This window comes from Piliocolobus tephrosceles, chromosome 19 (assembly GCF_002776525.5).
Source record: "Piliocolobus tephrosceles isolate RC106 chromosome 19, ASM277652v3, whole genome shotgun sequence".
In the NCBI taxonomy this organism is placed as follows: domain Eukaryota; kingdom Metazoa; phylum Chordata; class Mammalia; order Primates; family Cercopithecidae; genus Piliocolobus; species Piliocolobus tephrosceles.
This window is the reverse complement of record NC_045452.1, coordinates 13,864,691-13,885,646: the sequence shown is the minus strand read 5'-3', so window position 1 is coordinate 13,885,646 and position 20,956 is coordinate 13,864,691. Positions and strand designations below refer to the sequence as shown.

Sequence of the window (20,956 nt, the reverse complement as noted above, 5' to 3'; positions counted from 1 at the left end):
CCTCCCAGGACCAAGCGATTGTCCCACCTCAGCCTCCCAAATAGCTGAGACTACAGGCATGCAACAACACAGCCAGCTAAATTTTTGTAATTTTAGTAGAGATGGGGTTTTACTGTGCTGCCCATGCAGGCCTCAAACTCCTGGACTCAAGCAATGCTCCTCCCATCTCGGCCTCCAAAAGTGCTGGGATTACAGGAGGTAATCCCTGCAATATTACTGTGCCAGGCCTGTTATAACGTTTCTAAGACTCCTTTTCTCTAGTTGGGGATCAAAATATCCATGGCGTAGTGGAAAGAACCTTAAAGTAAGACAGCCTATTTCAGTCTCAACCTTGCCTCTTACTAACTATGTACCTTATATCACCTAATACCTGATTTCCTCATCTGTTAACAATATTAACATTCCTAACTTCCAAGGCTGCTGTAAAGATTCAGACCATGCACTTGAAGTGCCCAGAACGCAGTGTTTGTGATGGTAATTTTTATTAGCCAGTCTAATGACTGGGTTTTAAAATGAAAGATGACGTGTCACACCCAGCTCTGAATTACAGTGTTTGCGCTTGTCTGATAGTTACATCTCCTAAGATGAGGACCCTCTCAGTCTCCGCATGGCAGACAGACTATAAGGGTATATGGGAGGAAGGTATGGAGGGCCTGATGGCCCACGTATAGCCTATTTAATCTTACAGAATCAAGAGGAATCCTAGCTCCCTGATCCCAAAGGATTTAAGACAGCCAAGCATTTACCCAACAATAGCTTCATTATCAAGAATCCTACACCTTCCCCCAACTCAAAAAAATGGACTTTTGAGCAGGGTTTGAGTAGCTACTGGAAATCTGAAGCAATAGCAACAATAATTTTTTTTGGCGGGTGACAGTTTTTGCTCTTGTTGCCCAGGTTGGAGTGCAATGGCGCAATCTCGGTTCACCACAACCTCCGCCTCCCGGGTTTAAGCGATTCTCCTGCCTCAGCCTCCTGAGTAGCTGGGATTACAGGCATGCGCCTGCACGCCTGGCTAATTTTGTATTTTTAGTAGAGACGGGGTTTCTCCATGTTGGTCAGGCTGGTCTTGAACTTCCCATCCTCAGGTGATCCGCCCACCTCGGCCTCCCAAACTGCTAGGATTACAGGCGTGAGCCACCGCGCCCGGCCAGCAACAATAAATTTAAACATCCCTTTTCAAGTATAATTTCTTCCATTCTAAGTGAAAACATTAAAAACACTGAAAGTGTCCTCAGAGTGGGATGTGTCGTATTCATTTTCTTTCTAGTCTCAACCCAAAGAGCATGGCAGTTAAGAGAACCAGGGAGGATCTGAATGCTACTCCAGATGCACCAATTTTGCCATGACCCAGAAAGCTATTTCATTTCTCTGGACTTTAGTTTCTCGTGCTGTAACATTGCGATGACCCCTTCTTAACTATTTGAGAAAGTTATCTTGATAAGTTTTAAAACGTTTTAAGTAGAACTGGGGAAAAAAAAAAAACAAAACCTTGCAGCAGTGAAGACTTCCAGGCTTATGCCAGATGTAATTTATAGCTCCCTCTTAGGTCCTCTCAAAGAGCCTCATTTATTATTTATGTGGTTAACATCCTTTTTTTTTGTTTGTTTGTTTCTGTCACCCGGGTGGAGTGCAGTGACCGGATCTCTCAGCTTACTGCAAGCTCCGCCTCCCGGGTGTACGCCATTCTCCTGCCTCAGCCTCCCAAGTAGCTGGGACTACAGGCGCCAGCCACCTCGCCCGGCTAGCTTTTTGTATTTTTTAGTAGATGGGGTTTCACCGTGTTAGCCAGGATGGTCTCGAACTCCTGACCTCGTGATTCACCCGTCTCGGCCTCCCAAAGTGCTGGGATTACAGGCTTGAGCCACCGCGCCCGGCCCCCTTTTTTTTTTTTTTTTTTGAACCGAGTCTCATTCTGTTGCCCAGGCTAGAGTGCAGTGGCACAATCTCAGCTCCCTGCAACCTCCGCCTCCTGGGTTCAAGTGATTCTCCTGCCTCAGCCTCTCTCGTAGCTGGAATTACAGGTGCCAGCCACCACGCCCAGCTAATTTTTGTATTTTTAGTAGAGACGGGGTTTCACCATGTTGGTCAGACTGGTCTCGAACTCCTAATCTCAAGTGATCCACCCACCTCAGCCTCCCAAAGTACTGGGATTACAGGCATAAGCCACTGCACCCAGCCTATGTGGGTAATATTAATCACGCATGTCCATACTTCCCCATACCTCATTCCCAAATAAGGTGCCTTACACACCAAGAACTTAAGAGTTAAATTTAAACATATAACCCAAATCCTACACTTAAAAAACGAGGGAGCTGAACCTCAAAGGTGGCATGACTTGCCAAGGTTCCCCAGGTCCCCCAGAGGGCCGTTAAAAATCTGAATAAATCTTGGGTGGAAGCTGTCCTCTGTAGCTTACCAGCTGTATAAATTCTAGAGATCCACAACCTTTACACTTTAGCTTCCTCATCTGTGAAGTGGGAGGAAACCTTTCAGAAGACAGCTGTGAAATGTAAATATAAATGCTTTAGCAACTGCAAAGGACATTTCAAATGTAAAAGCCACCAGACATGGTGGCTCATGCCTGTAATCCCAGCACTTTGGGAGGCTGAGGTGGGAGGATCACTTGAGGTCAGGAGTTCAAGACCAGCCTGGCCAACATGGTGAAACCCCATCTCCACAAAAATACCAAAATTAGCCAGGCATGACAGCGGGTGCCTGTAATCCCAGCTACTCAGGAGGCTGAGGCAGGAGACTTGCTTGAACCTGGGAGGCACAGAGTGAGCTGATATCGTGCCATTGCATTCTAGCCTGGGTGACAAGAGACTCCTATCTCAAACAAACAAAAAAAAAATGTAAGAGCAATTATTTGTGTGTGTGTGTGAGAGAGAGAGACACACGCACAAGGTCTTGCTATCTCCCAGGTTGGGGTACAGTGGCACAATCACGGCTCACCGCAGCATGGACCCCCTGGACTCCATCCTCCCACCTCATCCTCCCAAGCAGCTGGGACTACAGGCGCACACCACCACCGTCCGGCAACCTTTTGTCTACACGTTTATCAAAACCAAGTGTCTTAGCCATGTAAAGCTTGTTGACTTTCAAATACCTGACCTAATAACTGAAGTTAAACTCAATAACCACTTTATCTTAAAATTAAGTCAACCTGAAACAGGCTTCCTGAGCAGTGTTCATTGGCACATGGGGGGCTCATATTCTACTTCAGAATAAGAAAATAGGTTAAACTTACATGCTTACAAGTTATGTGCTCCACAAAATCATGATTGTGTCATGGCCATTTCCATCAGTCTAATGCCAAACTTTAGTCAAGGAGGTGTTTAAGGCTGGGCACGGTGGCTCACGCTTGTAACCCCAGCACTTTGGGAGGCCAAGGTGGGCGGATCGCATGAAGTCAGGAGTTTAAGAGCAGCCTGGCCAACATTCAAAACCCCATCTCTACTAAAAATATAAAAATTAGCCTGGTGTGGTGGTGGGTGCCTGAAATCCCACCTACTCAGGAAGCTGAGCCATGAGAATGGCTGGAACCTGGGAGGTGGAGGCTGCAGTGAACTGAGATCATGCCACTGCACTCCAGCCTGGATGACACAGCGAGACTCTGTCCCAAAAAAACAAACAGAAAAAGGTGTTTAAGGGTTCTGTGTTACTGAACCAACTTACCTAACAAACATGTTCATTCCTAGGTGCCACTCTGGAGGTGATAAAAATTGTGAGACGCAGGAAACCACCTCACTCAAGAACAGTCGGCCAGTGATGCCAAGTCTCAAGAGAGACACCTTGGGAGCAAGCAAGTATTTAAGGGGTAGGTTAGGCTTTTTCTTTTAACTCAGTGAGGTTTGCTTTTCTATTTTAAAGAATACTAACCATTTAACAATAATCACTAAAGATTTCAGGGATGAAAGTTGTGCCCCTAATATTTTATTACATTAAGAAAATTTGAGGACATGTATAAGCTCAGTATTTACCTTCAGTGTTAAATACACTTTCAAGTTAAACAGAGACCACAACCTTTCAGAGGTGCTATACTGTGCAAGACTGCATTTTGTTCTGTGAGGCTCATTAAAAAGTACCAGTTATCAGGAAAATTGATCAGAGAGACTACGTTAGCTGGGTTCACAGAAAACTATTTAAAATCTATGAATCCTACGTGTGTGCTGCAAAATATGTAATTAAATCAGAGGGCAGGAAAACTTGGATAAAGTACTACAAATGCTTCCATGTTTGACAGATTCAAACCGCAATTTGTGACTGGTTAGACAGTACCTTGAGAGGGGAAAAATCAAGACCACACACAGAGATAATATCCCCAAAGCAGCATTTATTTACCCATTGAATTCCAAAACATTTATTTTAGAAGTCTGGCATTTCATAATCACCCATCTTGATTGACATGGGCTGACACACATGGCGCTGTCAGGATACACAAGGACAATAGCCAAAGAGTTACAAAAAATAAATCCATGATTCTTAAACAATCGCAACCAAAAAAAAAAAAGTTACAAGTATCAAAACTTTTAGATGCATTGCATTGAAAAGAAGGTTTGTGCACGTCATAATTTAAAGAGGCAAAAACAAGGCGCTACTGAAACCTCACGTTAAACAGTTTATTATAAAGCTGATGGAAAGGAGCAAGTTGTCTCTCTGTATCAGCTTCCCTTAACAGTTTTCCATTAGTTGAAGAAAGAGGTGGGAAGGGTGAATTCATTTTTGCATGCACAAGATGTACTGCTTAACGAAACACTATCAGCTTGTTTTAAATGGATCTTTTAAACATCAACTGTAGCCTGTGTTGGCTAATTCTTTCTAATCTCCCCCATTACTTTCGCCTAGATTTCCCATACATCAACAGGCATAGTAAAATGCCTCATCAGAACACACTTCTCCACACAATTCAAAAAGGGAGCTCCTGTGGGCTCAAAGCAACCATCAGTCCAGCAATGCCCATGATTTATCTGAAACTGCTTCCCAAGAGACAGGAGTGCAGATCTGAGTAGCTGTGCTGCCAATACAGATAGGTTTAGCACTAGATATTTAGTGATTGTGGCAAGGAAGAATCGGTGATGATGGGGGTGGTGGGTGAAGGAAGGGCCAGGGGACCTGAAGGATCTTCAGTTGCCTTCTCCTGCTTCTTCATCCTGCTGGTCGCTCGTCCAGAGGGTGAGGTTGTCTCGCAGCAACTGCATGATGAGCGTGGAGTCCTTATAGGAATCCTCGTTTAGTGTGTCCAGCTCAGCTATGGCATCATCGAAGGCTTGTTTGGCTAAGAGGCAGGCCTGCTCGGGTGCATTCTGGATCTCATAGTAGAACACGGAGAAGTTGAGGGCCAGGCCCAGCCGGATGGGGTGCGTGGGCTGCATCTGCTCTTTGCTGATTTCAAAGGCTTCCTTGTAGGCAGCTTCAGAAGCTTCGACCACACTGTTTTTCTTCTCCCCAGAAGCGACCTCTGCTAAGTAGCGGTAGTAATCACCTTTCATTTTCAGGTAAAACACCTTGCTCTCATACTGGAAATCATTGCAGTTCTTGATCAGGAACTTGTCAAGCAGAGACAGGACATCATTGCAAACTGTCTCCAGCTCCTTCTCAATCTTCTCCCGGTAAGCTTTCACTTTCTCCAATTTCTTTTCGTTTCCATCAGCCATGGTTTTCTGCTCAATGCTGCTAATGACCCTCCAGGAAGATCGCCTGGCACCAACCACATTCTTGTAGGCCACAGAGAGGAGATTTCGATCTTCATTGGAGAGAGGTTCATTCAGCTCTGTCACCTGCAAAACCCCAAAAAGATAAACATTGAAAGAAAAATCTGAAAATCTTGGCAAGAAGCCTTCCCCTCAACATAATCAACAATCCTTCTCAAGAACAGGATTATGAACAAGTCAGTCACTCTGGAGAATAAAAACCACCCATGGACAAAACCAATATAGACATGAATCCTATGTGAAGAAAAGACTGTAGTCTAATAGAAGAGGTAAATACTTGGCACCCAAAACAGAAAATCAGAGGGGCTTGAGAAATTCATAAATGAGGTCTCATCAGATGTTGCTTTCATGTTGGTAGAGGAATGGGACTAAGGATAATTATGAAAAGGTTGTACAGCAGCAGTACACAATGGTGAAGAAGAAAACCTCAAGCAGCTACTCTGCAAAAGATACTCTGAACAGGCCGGGCACGGTGGCTTATGCCTGTAATCTCAGCACTTCGGGAGGCCAAGGCGGGCAGATCATGAGGTGGTACCATGATGGTAACAGATTGATACCATCCTGGCCAACATGGTGAAACCCCATCTCTACTAAAGATACAAAAATTAGCCAGGGGTGGTGGGGTACGCTTGTAGTCCCAGCTGCTTGGGAGGCTGAGGCGGGAGAATCGCTTGAACCCAGAGGTTGCAGCGAGCCAAGATTGTGCCACTGCACTCCAGCCTAGCAACAGAGCGAGCCTCTGTCTCAAAAAAAAAAAAAAAAAAAAAAAATTCCGAATAGTAAGATCATGCGGTCCCTTTGTCAGATGTTCAGAGACGACAGACTGGAAGTGTTCCAGACTCTGCTTCCAGCTTTACATTCTGGGAAGAACCAACCACTCCTCAAATACACATTAGGTGGAGCTCCACAGATCAGATGAACATCACACAGATCCAGTGGCCAGAGCTTCGCCCTGTGTGGCCACACATGGAACCCTGATACTCCCAGCCCTCTCCCAAACCAAAATGAAAAAGAATTCATTAGTGACATGAAAGTGCCCCCAGCTCCTGGTGAAAAGAAGCACAGGTACTCAGCAGCAAGTTGTACTCTGACCTACCTCACAGGAAACTCTGGTCATCAAGGATGGAAGCATCAATTATTTTAAGTGGAAGAGTTAAATTTCACAAGCTTTAACTTCCCTTCGTTCTCCCTGATGCCAGCTGCAAGTGAACTAGCTATGCAGTTAGTAGGAAGAGCATTATTAGACTTTGCAGTGGGTTGAACTGTGTCCCCGGCCAAAGGATATGCTGAAGTTCTGACCCCAGGCACCTGTGAATGTGACCTTATTTGGAAATAGGGTCTTTGCAGATGTAATTAGTTAAGATGAAGTCATACTGGATATTAGGGTGTGCCCTAAGTGCAATTACAGGTGTCCTTATAAGGATAGTGAGATTTGGACACACACACAGGAAGAATGCCATGTGACAGTGGAGGCAAAGACTGGAGTGATGCATCTACAAGCCAAGGAACATCAAGGGTTGCCAGAAGTCACCAGAAGCTGGGAGAGTGCCTAGGAAGGATTCTTCCCTAGAGCCTTCAGAGGGAATGTGGCCTGCCTACACCTCACTTTCAAACTTCTAGCGTCCAGAACTACGAGAGAATAAATTTATTATTTTAAGCTATCCAGTTTGTCGTACTAGATTCAGCAACCCCTAGGAAACTGTTTAACAGAGTTTCCTAACAGAGTTTCTAACAGAGTTGGTCTGGGCCCAAGCACAGAAAATGACTTGCTAAATTGACCCAGGACATTTCACAAGCCCTTAAAAGATAGTGCGTCGTCTATAAAGTAGAGGGATTCCTTAATATGACCTACTGGAAAAGGTCTTTAATTTTATTAAATCAGTCTCTGCTTATCCAAAAGGTCTTTAATTTTAACACTGAAAAAAAAAAAAAAAAAAAGGAAAGCAAAGCATTTAGGAAACCATAAAACACTAAACAAAAAAGGTATTACTTAAAACGAATCTGTAAGGACAGAACCTCCAACAGAGGGAAAAGGCCAAGTTCAATGGGGAAAGTTATCAATAGCATATTCAAACAGACACACTTAAAATGAATTGAGAAGACTGAGCAGTGGAGTATCAGAAATCCTGAATAATGATGGTTTATTTGGGGAATTAGTGGTTCAAGGACATAAGCAGCAAGTGTAATCATTATTACATGTAAAAATCAGAAAACTTGTGCCAAGTTCTTACAAAGTAAAACAAGCAACTGTCTGAGTCCTCCCTACCCCCAAGCCCCAGACAAAATAAAAGTACCAGCTCACTCTTAATTTCTCCATTTCCCTGTCCCCAGAACCCCTACTCTTCTGCTACAAACACAGGATTAAGTCTCTCCTTTGCCTACCCATCAACCAAACCCCACTTCTTTCTTCAGTGTGGTCTTTGGCTAACAGCTATCCTGACCATTCCCAGGGGTGCCACCTCCACTCCGGTCAAGCCAGGGTTCTCATTAATCATCCTCATATTCATTAGTAGTCTCCATACCTCTCACTGTGATCTGCTCCAGTCTACCATGAATCTAAAATCAACGCTCCCCTTAAATCACGTTGAACACCTATAACCCCACTAGTTTCCTCCTCTAGTAAGTGCCTTTAAACACTTACATACATTTTCTTATGGAAAATAGAGACTTTGTAAATATTTAATAACTTACTCTTTTTCTCCCCACATCAGAGGGTCATGTGTCTACATTGTAACAAGGTTTGAGGGTGGAACATCTCACACATACATGTCATCACACTTATGAATTACAAAAAGATGAATAACTACTTAGTCTTTTAAGGGAGCAACACTTCTAAATCAAAATTCCATCCCAAATATTCTGATAAATTTCAGAATGCTTGAATCCTCTAGAATGACTTGCATTTCTAGAGCAACATTTAATAAAGCATGAGACAACAACAGAATTTGGAGAGCTCCTTTGATCTTGTAATAATTAAATCCAACTAAGGCCATTTGGCATTAAAATGCAAATATCCATAGGAGTCACAATATACTTCCTCCTGTGACTAACAAAACTGCTTCTGTGAAACTGGCAAAGATACAGCAAGGTAACTTCCCAGAGTATGTCATTTAAAGAGAGTGCATATCTGAAATACATGTATGTATGAGTGCTTGCATAACACAAAAGCCAGTATAATTATTAAACCCAAGACATCTGGAGTTTAGTCTGAGCTAGCTATGTGACCTTAAACAAATCACAACCTTTTTGGACGTCAAAGGTAAAATAAGCAAGATTAGCCCAAATGATCTCCAAGGCCTCCTTCAGCTCCAACATTCCATGATTTCATTTTTCCTGTGCACCAATAAAAGGTGTGGCACAGCATGATGAAGTTGATCCTACTAACGTGAAGTTTGGGTGTATCTGTAAGAATATTCTTTCTCCATCAGGAATGAACTGCCAAAAAAGCTACTGGGCAGTATTTATGACACCTTCACAAGAAAAATCATTTACTAGGAGTAGTAGTGTTTATGTAACAATCATCTGGTTGCCTGCCAGTCTGAATGAATCACTATCAGCATTAGCTGAGGGTGACTAACATATCTCAGCAAGCAAATATTGTTCCTCATACCCCAGCCAGGGCCTAACTAGGAAATAACTGGATATATTTAAATATAGTATTTTTTAATACTCTGGGTTATAATTCAGTTGACAAAAGGAAACATGAAATGAAAATGACTTACTACTTGAACAGATAACTAAAGAAAACTGAGTTTTTCCCAGACTGGAAAATTATAGACCCATGTAAAATCAGATGGTCCATTAAAACAAAAAGATTTATAGCCAATCTTGATAGATGATACTTACAACCAGTTCCCAACACTTCAAATACCAAAATGCAGGCGCCAGGAGAACTAATGAAAAGCTCAGTCATAAACTGTACTAAGAGAAGCAAACACTGGGTGGCAACACAGAGTAATGGATGCTCTCCAGGTCCCAACCATGCCACCTAAGACCATCTGCAAAACCTAATGAAATGATTTATTGCATCTCTACAAATCAGGAACATGAAGCAAAAACAAGACATACAATTTTAGAGACAGGCCTAGACAATAGTTTTCAGCCTTCTTTCCACTCTTTAACACCAAGATTACGACAGTCATTTCTGCCACATGGCACCTTCCCTCAGTGTAGCCACACTGGGCACTGAGTCTTCACCTGGCCACAAACCAGGGGGTTTGCCACCTCTGCTCACAGCCTCTCTGCGTTCTAGGTGTCCTGCCTGCCTTCCCACCCTTTGTAATTCTACTTACACCCTTCCTGAATGACAAACTTAAACTGATGGGCTCTTCCCATGCACAAAGGCCCTCCTCTCCATTTATTTTAAGGACTGGACTCCCTGCCAGCTAGTTTTACTAACGTCCTGACCAAACACAGCCTTTGGCTACACCTAGTCCCCACCCCAGGGCACTCATTTCACATTTTCTCTGCTCCAGGACTACCCAACATTGCTAAATGTCAAAAATGACCTGGCCTACTGATCATTCACTTATCTTCCTATGACACTATTCGTTTACCCAAAAACCCCTACGGGCCTCCTCCCACTACTCACAAGGCAAACAACTATGTGTATGTGAGTAAAAACAGAACCACCGCCAAAAATAGTACGGGGACTATTGAGGAAAATTTAAAGTTCTTAATCTTGGAAACACCCAACATCAAAAGTAACACTGAGCAAACAAAATGCCACCCAAGCTGCCAGGCCATAGCTGCCTAAGTTAGGGGTAATGTTACCTCACTCAAATATGCTGCCATCCTTCACAGCTCCACATATGCTATGGGCTCATCCTTTATAGTCACCCACATCGACATCAACCAGCTTGCTTTTGATATGAGTAAGTAAATGATTCTCACGATTAAGTAAACATAACCGCATCATAAAATCTTTAAGCTTCTTTAGAAGAAGTATGTGTGTACGTGTGTATGTGTTAAAAGTGAACTTGAGGAGCCGGGCATGGTGGCTCACACCTATAATCCCAGCACTTTGGGAGGCCAAGGCAGGTGGATCACTTGAGGCCAGGGAGTATGACACCAACCCAGTCAACATAGAAACCCCGTCTCTACTAAAAACACAAAAATTAGCCAGGCAAGGTAGCGTGCGCCTGTAATCCCAGCTACTTGGGTGGGACATGACAATCACTTGAACCTGGGAGGTGGAGGTTGCAGTGAGCCAAGATTGTGCCACTGCACTCCAGCTTGGAGGACAGGGCAAGACTCTGTCTCAAAAAAAAAAAAAAAAAAAAAAAGCAAGCTAGTGGGATGAAAACTTGCTGAGCTCTTTCCCAAGTTTATGCTTAGGAAGTGAGGATCTTGCCTGGCCTGGCCCCAAGCTGGCAAGATATCCACCAACAGACCAAGTCCTACAGGCCACTGTGCAAGAACATCGCCAGCCAGCGTCATGCTGAGCCCCTTATCCTCATCAGGATGAGGCTGCAATTCTGTAAGGCCACTAATAGGCTAAACTTCAAGCTCAGAGCAGGCAAGTCCAGGTAAGTTACATCCACTCTAAGCTAAATTTTCATCCCACAGCTGCCCTTGTATAGTCACGAGACTGCCTTTGCCTTGCTTTTGACATAACTGAACATTTTCATGGGGACTGGCAAGGATTAAATACAATAGCATCTGAATGGCATTACTGCATGCTACTGTCCCTAGAGGTATCAGAATTGAAGGCTTCAGAAGCTGTGCCAGGTTCAGATCATTGGAAATGCCAACACTCACCACCGCAGAAGGGAATACCACTGCAGCCAGGAGTAGGGTGGGAGGAGCACCAAAATGCTGGGGCAGAAGACAAGCTGCCTCCACTTGGGACACTAGGAGGAATTTTACCAGCAACCTAGAGACAGAAATTTTGGGGCCTGCATAAAAATATACTAAAGGGTGCAGAGAGAAAAATACATTAAAGGCAATATGGAGCAACAACTGGTGTCAAGAATATGAAATAATTTCTTAAATAAAATGTAACATAGTCCTGCATATCTTAACTCAGGAGAAACTCAAATTCAATACTTTGTTAAGAAAAAAAAAAAAAAAAAAAACGCCGGGCACGAAGGCTCACGCCTATAATCCCAGCACTTTGGGAGGCCGAGGCAGGCAGATCACAAGGTCAGATCGAGACCATCCTGGCTAACATGGTGAAACCCTGTCTCTACTAAAAAATACAGAAGGCCGGGCGAGGTGGCTCACACCCGTAATCTCAGCACTTTGGGAGGCCAAGGCGGGTGGATCACGAAGTCAGGAGATTGAGACCATCCTGGCTAACATGGTGAAAGCCCGTCTCTACTAAAAATACAAAAAATTAGCCGGGCATTGTGGCAGGCGCCTGTAGTCCCAGCTACTCAGGAGGCTGAGGCAGAATGGCGTGAACCCGGGAGGCGGAGCTTACAGTGAGCCAAGATTGCGCCACTGCACTCCAGCCTGGGAAACGAGAGCAAAACTCTGTCTCAAAAAAAAAGTAAAGTAAGTTCTATAAACTTGCTAAATGTAACACACATTAAAAAAACACACACACACACATTTAGGGTACCCTCTCCAAAACCGTATTTCTGGAAAAGTGGGACACTGTAGTCTGTCACTAATATAAAATCCCAAAGACCAACTAAAGAAAATCCCCAGCTCACGCCTGTAATCCCAGCACTTTGGGAGGCCGAGGCAGGCGGATCACGAGGTCAGGAGATCGAGACCATCCTGGTTAACACGGTGAAACCCCGTCTCCACTAAAACTACAAAAAATTAGCCAGGCAAGGTGGCGGGCACCTGTAGTCCCAGCTACCCGGGAAGCTGAGGCAGGAGAGTGGCGTGAACCCAGGAGGCGGAGGTTGCAGTGAGCTGAGATCCCGCCACCGCACTCCAGCCTGGGCGACAGAGCGAGACTCCGTCTCAAAAACAAAGAAAATCCGCATCAAAGAAGATACAATTTTTGGTTTAAGGGAGTCAGTTCTGGCCTGTGGAAGTTCTTCTGGGGATAATTCAGGGACCCAAACCCACATGGGGACCACAGTTCCTACTTCAGAGCAAGAAAGCCATGTAAGCTGTTGGCCCACCTGAAAGACCCTTTAAATTCAAACTATTACCAGAATAATCCAGGGCCTTCTTCCCTCCTCAAAGATGATTACATTTTAAATGCCTAGTTAGTGGGAAACACAGCTCCCTAGTTTTTACATATTTCAAACTATAGTATCAATGTGGCTCTAAGATTTCATACTCGTTGGGTGCGGTAGCTCACTCCTGTAATCCTAGCACTTTGATAGGCTGCGGCAGGAGGATTGCTTGAGGCCAGGAGTTTGAAACCAACCTGGACACCGTATAGAGACCTGTCTATACAATTTAAAAATTAGCTGGGTGTGGTGGCATGCATCTGTAGTCACAGCTGCTCAGGAGGATCACTTGAGCCCAGGAGCTCAAGGCTACAGCGAGTTATGATAGTCCCACGACTGCACTCCAACCTGGGTGACAGAACGAGACCATCTCTTAAAAAAAAAAAAAAAATCATACTAATCACAATTTTGGTACGCCTCAAAATCCTCCTACTGTAACACTGATCTGTCTCACCTGGGGCAGTCAGCTGTGCACTTTTACACAGCACCTGCTCATTTCCCCACTTCCCAGAATCTCACAGCTGTTGCAACAACAGCCTTTTGCCAGTGGTTGGGCCAAGTGCCCTTCCTCTCCGACTTGTTTCCTTAAACTGTAGTTTTGCTTCCTGCACTTAAGATTTCTATATATATACTCTGCAAGTACTTCAAATGTGTTTCTCCCCGTTTTCTATCAACACTGTAATCAACTGATTTATCAGTGTTAAAACACCATGCTATTCCAGTAATTTTTACATTTGATAACTTCACAATTACCACCTATGTTTTAATATAAAATAGATTACTTAGGGCCATAAGACATGATGAAATTATGTCTATGAATATCCACCAGAAATCTATCTGGTTATTTTCCCTCTTTCCTTAAATCTCTTAGTTTTCCGGACTCACATTTAATCCCACTTTATAGGTTTATTTCAGTTATCAAACGGTACTTACAGAGACTACAAATTGGGTAAGGTCATTTAAAGCCTAGCCTAGAAAGGACTTAGGTTCTAGAATCTTTTACAGTGTTTCTTCCCACTATTACACTCTATGCAAGCTGGTAGGTATAAGATAAAGAGAACTTGAAGACACTCATTTATGCTTCACTTCAGAAACATTTCTTGCTTCTTCAAATTATGGAGAGAAGCAGGGAAGAGAATTTCTCAACAGGTTTGAGGCAAGACCATTGTTTCCAATATGCACGATTTTTCTTCAAGCTTACCAACACTGTCCTCCAGGTGACGCTGGTAGAATAAGGAACATCAATCATTACGGGAAGGCAATATTATCAGGTGAGCATTTTAATTATGAAGGAAACAGAAAGCAAGTTAGAAGACCAAAGGCAAAACTGACTTGTTAATAACATCACTAGTTTTATACTTCAGAGGACCTAAAGCCAAGATTAAGTTTCAAGGTTACAGACTGGTGGCATCAGAATATATCCTCAACACAGGTGTCCTGCTCCATCCTCCCTACAACAGGCTACTTACCTCCACAGCCCTGAAGAAAGCCCAGGTAAACCCAGAGGATTACTGAAATTTACACCCTTTCCAAAAGAGATTAATAAAATAGAGACTGAGTCATCCCAGTAACATTAAGAATTTAATCTACAAACACCAATTTAGCAGGGAAAGTGACCCCTGCCAGTCCTTTCCAACATATTATTTTTCTTTTAAAGAAAATATTTATAAGCACAATATATTACATTTAGATGATGGAGAAGAAATGGTTTATCACAATTCTGAGATGGCAGAATTAAAGCTTGGATTGACTCTTCAATGCTGGCTGGCTTTTCCAACTCATTATTTCAAATATAGATATTATAGATTCCTTTGGTTTACAAAAGGCTACCTTAACCCTCCAGAGAAGATCTATGGACACTAGTAGCTAGCTGCAGGAAAGCATTTTACAAGCCTACTAGAAAGCCAATCTTTTTCTCTACTCAAACTAGATTTCGTTCTGGTAACATCTCTCCATTCTTGCCTTTTTCCCCCATTTCAAGTTGCCTCAGGTTTCTGATTGTTCCAGAACGCACCTTCTAGCCATTTTTCCTTCACCTCCATTCCCCTTCCTTTAAACCTTGTCCCTCCTTTCTTTTCACCACATTTATTTCCCAAAGGGCTCCTAACACTGCAGTCTTTACGTCTCACTTAGAGGGTGAGCAACCACTTCATGAAAATGTGTGGCGAGGCCTCAGCCTGCATAATCCCAGCACCACTCAGTAACTGGGGAGGAGAGTTTTAAGTGTGACCTTCTGTGGACAGAGGCAGCTTTATCCCAAAGAAAATTAAGGTTCAGGATCCCTTCCAAGGAAATGCATTCAGTCAGTCCCATTTCTGTACAATACGCAAAAATTATATTTTAGATTTTCTTTTAAAGGACTCCTTGAATTACATGAAGTTCAGCCTGCAGACCTAGACGGCCCCCCGGTGTGGAAGAAAACCTCCTGTCTCACCAAAACAGCATGCTAATAGTGCTGAAGTCAAGATGACCAACACATCAACATATGGGCAACGGTGTTGCTGGTCTCCAAACACACCTAGTTGTGTGTAACAAGGACACCACAGGAAAGGCAACTCTTCAAGTACCTTTCTTACCTGAACTATCCTAAATATTAGCCCCAACTACATATTTCGTCTGACATTAACGTCAAAAGCCTTCAAATGAGCTTTCCAAATGACTTAAGATTTTAGGGAGCCTTTGTATTTGCAGTTTTTTCGGAACTCCCTCCAAAAGGCCAGCAAAGGATACATTTACTACAGTCATGGGCGGTAATTCTCAGACTTAAGCCAGCTAAAAATCGCCTGTGAGAGCTGGTTACAATGCAGATATGAGTCTCACCCCCGAATTTCTGAATCTATAGGTCTAAGGTGGGGTTCAAGGGGATCCTCCCAGGTCTCAGGAGGTTGTACACTGAACATAGCAGGATGGTGGCCGCAGTTGTAGTTCTATCACTGTGTGACCTTGACACAGGGAGAGGAAATACTCATTTAGAGAAAACGTAAAATAACGTGAAGAGAGTGAGATGGTAACCGGAACTCAGAAATGCAGGTGGTGTGTGATCCACGATATTTTGCTAGGGTGTGGCTGGGCACGACTCCTCCACCGGAGAAGAAGCTGCAGAATCGACTTATGAGGGTCTCGGGAATGCAAAGGCACACAGATTCGTCTCACCTAGAAGTCACGTTTCATTTTAATCTCCAGGCAGACAGCGCAGCAGCAAACCTGGGGCTGTGGAATGGGCCCCACACCCTCCGCCCCCTCTCCCGCCCTCGTCCACGCCTAGACTGTACGAAAGGGGGCTTCGCACACAAAGCCAGACCCCCAGGAGTGGGAAGATGAAACCAGAACAATTCGAACAAGCAGAGCAAAAGAGATCGGAATTACAGACTTCAGGTCGCAGCAGAGAAAACCAGCTGAGACAGGGCGCCACTCACTAGGTGATTCTTTATTCCAAGTTGAGGAACGGAGGAAGACGAGAGGGGGAGCCCCCGGGTCCGGTGAAACGCTCTAGGAGGAGGAATGCGGCTCCTTCGCGTCCCCTACGGTACCCTTTGCCCTCGCCCGGGATCCGAACTAAGATGTGGCGACCCCGGCCCGCCCGCCCCCAACGGGGCTGCCTCCGCGACCCCGAGCTGCACCCTCCCGGATCCCCCACCCCGGGCCCAGCCTCAGGAAGTGGCGGGGCGCCCAGCGGGAGCGGGAAGCGCGGGCTAAGTGCGGGCGGCCACGCCCAGCCGGGTCGTGGGGTCGCCCATAGCCGGGAGGGGAACGCCGCCCGCGGCCATCCCCGTCCCTCCCCAACGCCAGGCCTCCCCGGCCAGCCGCCCGGGCTCCCGGCGCGCTCACCGCCTTCATGGCGGAGGCCATGTCGTCGTAGCGCTCCGCCTGCTCGGCCAGCCGCGCCCGCTGCAGCAGCTGCTCCCGGTCCCCCATGTCGCTCGCGGCTCGGCCTCGCTTGGCGCCTCACACCGCTGGCTCGCTTGCCCGCCCGCCGGTCAGTCCGCTCCCCGGTCGCCGCCGCGCACGCGCACTGGCTCGCCGGCCGAACCGGAGGCTGCAGGCTGCAGGCTGCAGGCAGCGCCGCCGCTCCCGCCCTCTCGCTGGCTAGTCCCGCGCGCTGTGGCTCGCGCCGCGGACACCGCCGAGGGAGGAGAGGCGGTCGCGTTGGGGGATGGGAGGACGAGACGACGCCTGCGCAGTGAGAGTGGCCAGGCCGAGCGGCGGGAGTGGGAGGGGGGAAGGGCGGGCCGGCCCTAACGGTCTATTTCAAGGTGACGTCACCTACTATAAATAGCCACCGCCGCCACCGCCCCGCCTGAAAGCCGCGCAGGCGCTCTGCGAGTGCTGCATTTTACCTCCGCAGAGATGGAGGTGGAGAAGGGAAAGCCAGGCAGGAGACTGCGGAGCCGGAGGAGGGGGCGCCGTGATGGCGGCTGCACGGGCAGTGCATTGTCATAGCGCCACCCTGAAACGCACCACTCCAACCACGTTAGCGATCTGGCTTGAGAAGGGCCCCCAAAGCAAGCAAACCTACCCGCCGAGAAGCCGGGAGGCCGCGTGCCCCGAGGGGCGGGTCAGCCCAGCCCCGCCCAGCCCCAGCCGTCCCGCCCGCCCGAGCCCTGCCTGTCCGTGGGTTCTGCTGGGCCACACCCTGTGCTTGGGTCTGCAGTGGTCCGGGCAGGATCGAGTCCGACCCTCGGGGACAGCCCCGCCACACACACACACACACACGCAGTCGCACACATCCTGAGACATAGCCTTGGACAGGCTTGTTCCTTCCACCAGAGGAGGGGACTGGATGACCAGGCTGAGACAAGTAATATTCAGGACACATTAGGAGCCAGCCCAGGGCTAGTCCCGTACGAGCATTCTCCTCTTTAATCCTAACTACCCAGCCCACGGTGGACACAGCTGGTCTCCTCATATTTAAAATGTGGAACCTGAGGAAAAGCAAGGTTAGTGACTTGCTCAAGGTTACACAGCCTATTAAGTGGTGGGGCCAGGATCTGAGTCCAAACCCAGGCTGGACTTTCTCCTGTGGCAAAGAGCTGGGGTCGCCCAACTGGCTGGTCACTGAGCCCCTCCCAATCCTGGCTGGCATTGGATACTGAGGGTTCCTTGTGCCAGGCCCTGGGCTGGGCTGCTCGACAAGCTAGGAAAATAATGCTTAAAACAAGGCCCCAACTGACTTCCAACATGCCAAAGGTAGTGTAGGAGAAGGGGCCTTGGGCTCGCTGAGAATTTACTGAGCATCTACTGCATGCGCAGCCCGCAGGGATAAGCTGGATCTTGGAGTAGTCAGGAAAGAGATTAAGGCCTGGGGTACAGCATGGTCAAAGGCTTGGCAGTGACCTGGGAGATGGTGAGAAGAGAGGCCTAACAATGGGAAGTGAGATTGGGTAAAACAAGATTACGGAGTGTTTTAAATGCCAGGGTGAAGATTTGAGGCTTCATCCTTAGGTAATTGAGAAGCCATATTTCAGGCCTGGAATCTTGCTCTTGAGAGTAAGAGGTGTTTGAAAGGAGAAGGGAGGGAACTGGAGACTAGGCCTTTTCTGGACTTGTTTTCCATCTGGAGAATTAGACTCAAGTGTTTCAAGGACTTTAGAACATGCTGGAATGTCAGAGCTGGCAGGACCCTTAGAATCACCCCTATCTAACCCCTTGTCCTGAATAAGGGGAAACTGAGGTCTGAGGGAAAGGAGGGGCTGGCCCTAGTTTGCACAGCGAGTGACCAGAGCTGGGTCCTCCATACCAGGTCTCTTGCCTCCCAGGCCTTCCTCTTCCTGCTGTGATGCTAAAACGATCCCACTTTTGGGGACCCATGAAGCAGGATTTGAATGTGGGCCTGGGAGGAGGCCCCCACCCCAGGCTTCACCATGCTTTGAAGAGTCACCTTTGCTGTTGGAATCGAGGTTAACAAACCAGTCTGACCTTCCCCCTAGTGAATATATTTAAAGAGCATTCTAGATAGTAATGAATCATCCACTCCACCCCCTCATAAGGATGGGGTCCCAGTGAGAGGTGGGAGGAGGGCCAGCCCTGGATGGGGGGACCTCCTCAGTTCCTTCTAGCTCTTAGAGGGCTTAGAGCCCTTCCAGCTTTTTTGATCAGGTTGGACTAAGACTGATTTCAAAACGGTGAAAATTAGGTAGAGCTGGAACATTCTAAATAATTGATTTCTGACATGTGTAAATGACACTCTGGTTCTCCCATGAAGCTTTTCTTCTCACCAAACTTCCCCATCTCCTCTTCCTCACTTCCTACCCACCCATCAGCTCAGTGTGCTCTGGCCCTGTCCCCACTCCTCCAGTGTGGCCACCAGAGCCCTCCTTGTTGTCAAAGCCAAGGACGCTTCATAGTGCCCACCTCCCCGGCCCTCTTGGCTGGACTGGGCATGACTGCTCACCCTTCCTTGACCGGCTCTCCCAGCTTCCCTTCTGCTGCTCCAGCCATTACTCTTCTATTTGCTGTGTGGGCTTGTCTTCTAGTCTACCCGGAAATACTAGGGTCCCTCAGGTCTTGGTCCCGAGCCCTCTTCACACACTGCCTTATCCTTGGTGACCCCATCCTCATGCACTCTAAGGAACCATCTACCATGTTCCTAGCACCAAGCAAGGTGCTTTGCAGAACTGGGCTTTTTTTTTTTTTTCCCTCAAGATACCCCTGTAAGGCTGGTCCGATTTCCTTTCCTGTTTTTTTGTTTGCTGGCTTTTCTTTTGTTTTGTTTTAATGTAGAGTCTCACGCAGTCACCCAGGCTGGAGTACAATAGTGCTCTCTTGGCTCACTGCAACCTCTGCCTCCCAGGTTCAAGCGATCCTCCTGCCTCAGCCTCCCAAGTAGCGGGGGCTACAAGGCACACACCACCACGCCCAGCTAATTTTTTCAGAGAAAATTATTTAAACTCATGCTTCATCTGTTAAATGTATTTTTCAGTCTTTTTTTTTTTTTTCCTGAGAGATAGAGTCTAGCTCTGTTGCCCAGACTGGAGTGCAGTGGCACAATCTTGCCTCACTGCAATCTCTGCCTCCCGGGTTCAAGCAATTCTCCTGCCTCAGCCACCTGGGTAGCTAGGACTGCAGGCATGCACCACTACGCCCAGCTAATTTTTTTGTGTGTATTTTTAATAGAAACAAGATTTTACCATGTTGGCCAGGCTGGTGTCAAACTCCTGACCTCAAATGTTCCTCCTGCCTCAGCCTCCCAATGTGCTGGGATTATAGGCGTGAGCCACTGCGCCCAGCCATTTAATTTGTTTAATAGAGCTAGGGTTTCGCCATGTTGCCCATGCTGGTCTTGAACTCCTGAGCTCAAGCTATCCACCCACCTCGGCCTCCCAAGTGCTGGCACTACAGGCGTGAGCCACTGAGCTCGGCCTCCTTTCCCATTTTACAGATAAGGAAACTGACACAGAGCTGTTCCATGGTTTGAACAAAGTCACACAGCAGGGAATGGGCAAAGCAAGGATTCAAACTCAGGTCCATCACACGCCCAAGTCTGAGGGCCTCACACTGCCCCATGATGTCAGCTGAGAAGAGCTCAAAGTGTGACTCCCCTGTTGGGGTCACTCAGATTATACAAAGAATACATAAGCCTCCCACCGAGTGTCCCACACACTCTTACCAGCACCCATCTTCTTTGCCTTTGGGAGAGAGTTGCTAACGCCCAAGAGCCTCATCAGTAAAAACCAGGGTCACCACCTGGGACAGGTCACCTATTCCCAAGGCTATACCTCCTATTGATAAACAGGGCCTTCGAACAACTTCAAAGAGAGCACCTGAGCGAGGTGAGGGAGGTCAGTGGTTAATGTCAAACACACTTTGTTGCCTCAGGGCTCAGAGCAGGTCCCCACTAGAGGAGCCAAGTCTGTGTCTTCTCCTAGTGCAGGGTATCACTTGGGGAACAGAACAAAATTCCCCTGGGTTCCTGAACACACGTGTGTGGTGTGATTTGAGAAAGAACATGGTTCTTGTCTTGGGTTCAAATCCCACTCTGCCAGTGCACCAGCTGAGTACCCTCAGGCAAGTCACTTGTAAAAAGGGATCAATAGCCTGGCACAGTGGCTCATGCCTATAATCCCAGAGCTTTGGGAGGCTGAGGTGGCACGATCACATGAGGCCAAG

The 20,956-nt window shown here is 46.6% G+C and overlaps 1 protein-coding gene, 1 long non-coding RNA gene and 1 pseudogene across 2 annotated transcripts; all 3 read right to left on the bottom strand.

The window, feature by feature from the left end:
* Positions 1-4,316: 4,316 nt before the first annotated feature.
* YWHAH (tyrosine 3-monooxygenase/tryptophan 5-monooxygenase activation protein eta) lies at positions 4,317-17,061 on the bottom strand. The gene is made up of 2 exons (XM_023185407.2): positions 16,679-17,061; positions 4,317-5,780 (listed from the first exon to the last, which is right to left on the bottom strand). Exons 1-2 carry the CDS (start codon positions 16,763-16,765, stop codon positions 5,127-5,129), a joined length of 741 nt encoding a protein of 246 aa, XP_023041175.1. The 5' UTR covers positions 16,766-17,061; the 3' UTR covers positions 4,317-5,126.
* Positions 8,420-8,511, bottom strand: LOC111521852 (annotated as a pseudogene).
* Positions 14,115-16,672, bottom strand: LOC111521817. Its single transcript, XR_002725080.1, has 2 exons — positions 16,267-16,672; positions 14,115-16,003 (listed from the first exon to the last, which is right to left on the bottom strand). It is a non-coding gene; the product is annotated as an uncharacterized LOC111521817 (long non-coding RNA).
* Positions 17,062-20,956: the final 3,895 nt, after the last annotated feature.

Excerpts from the sequence above, each read along its gene's own strand:
- YWHAH (XM_023185407.2), bottom strand. The coding sequence starts at position 16,765 with ATGGGGGACCGGGAGCAGCTGCTGCAGCGGGCGCGGCTGGCCGAGCAG. Across the intron at positions 5,781-16,678 it reads TGGCCTCCGCCATGAAGGCG|GTGACAGAGCTGAATGAACC; the intron begins GTGAGCGCGCCG and ends GGGGTTTTGCAG.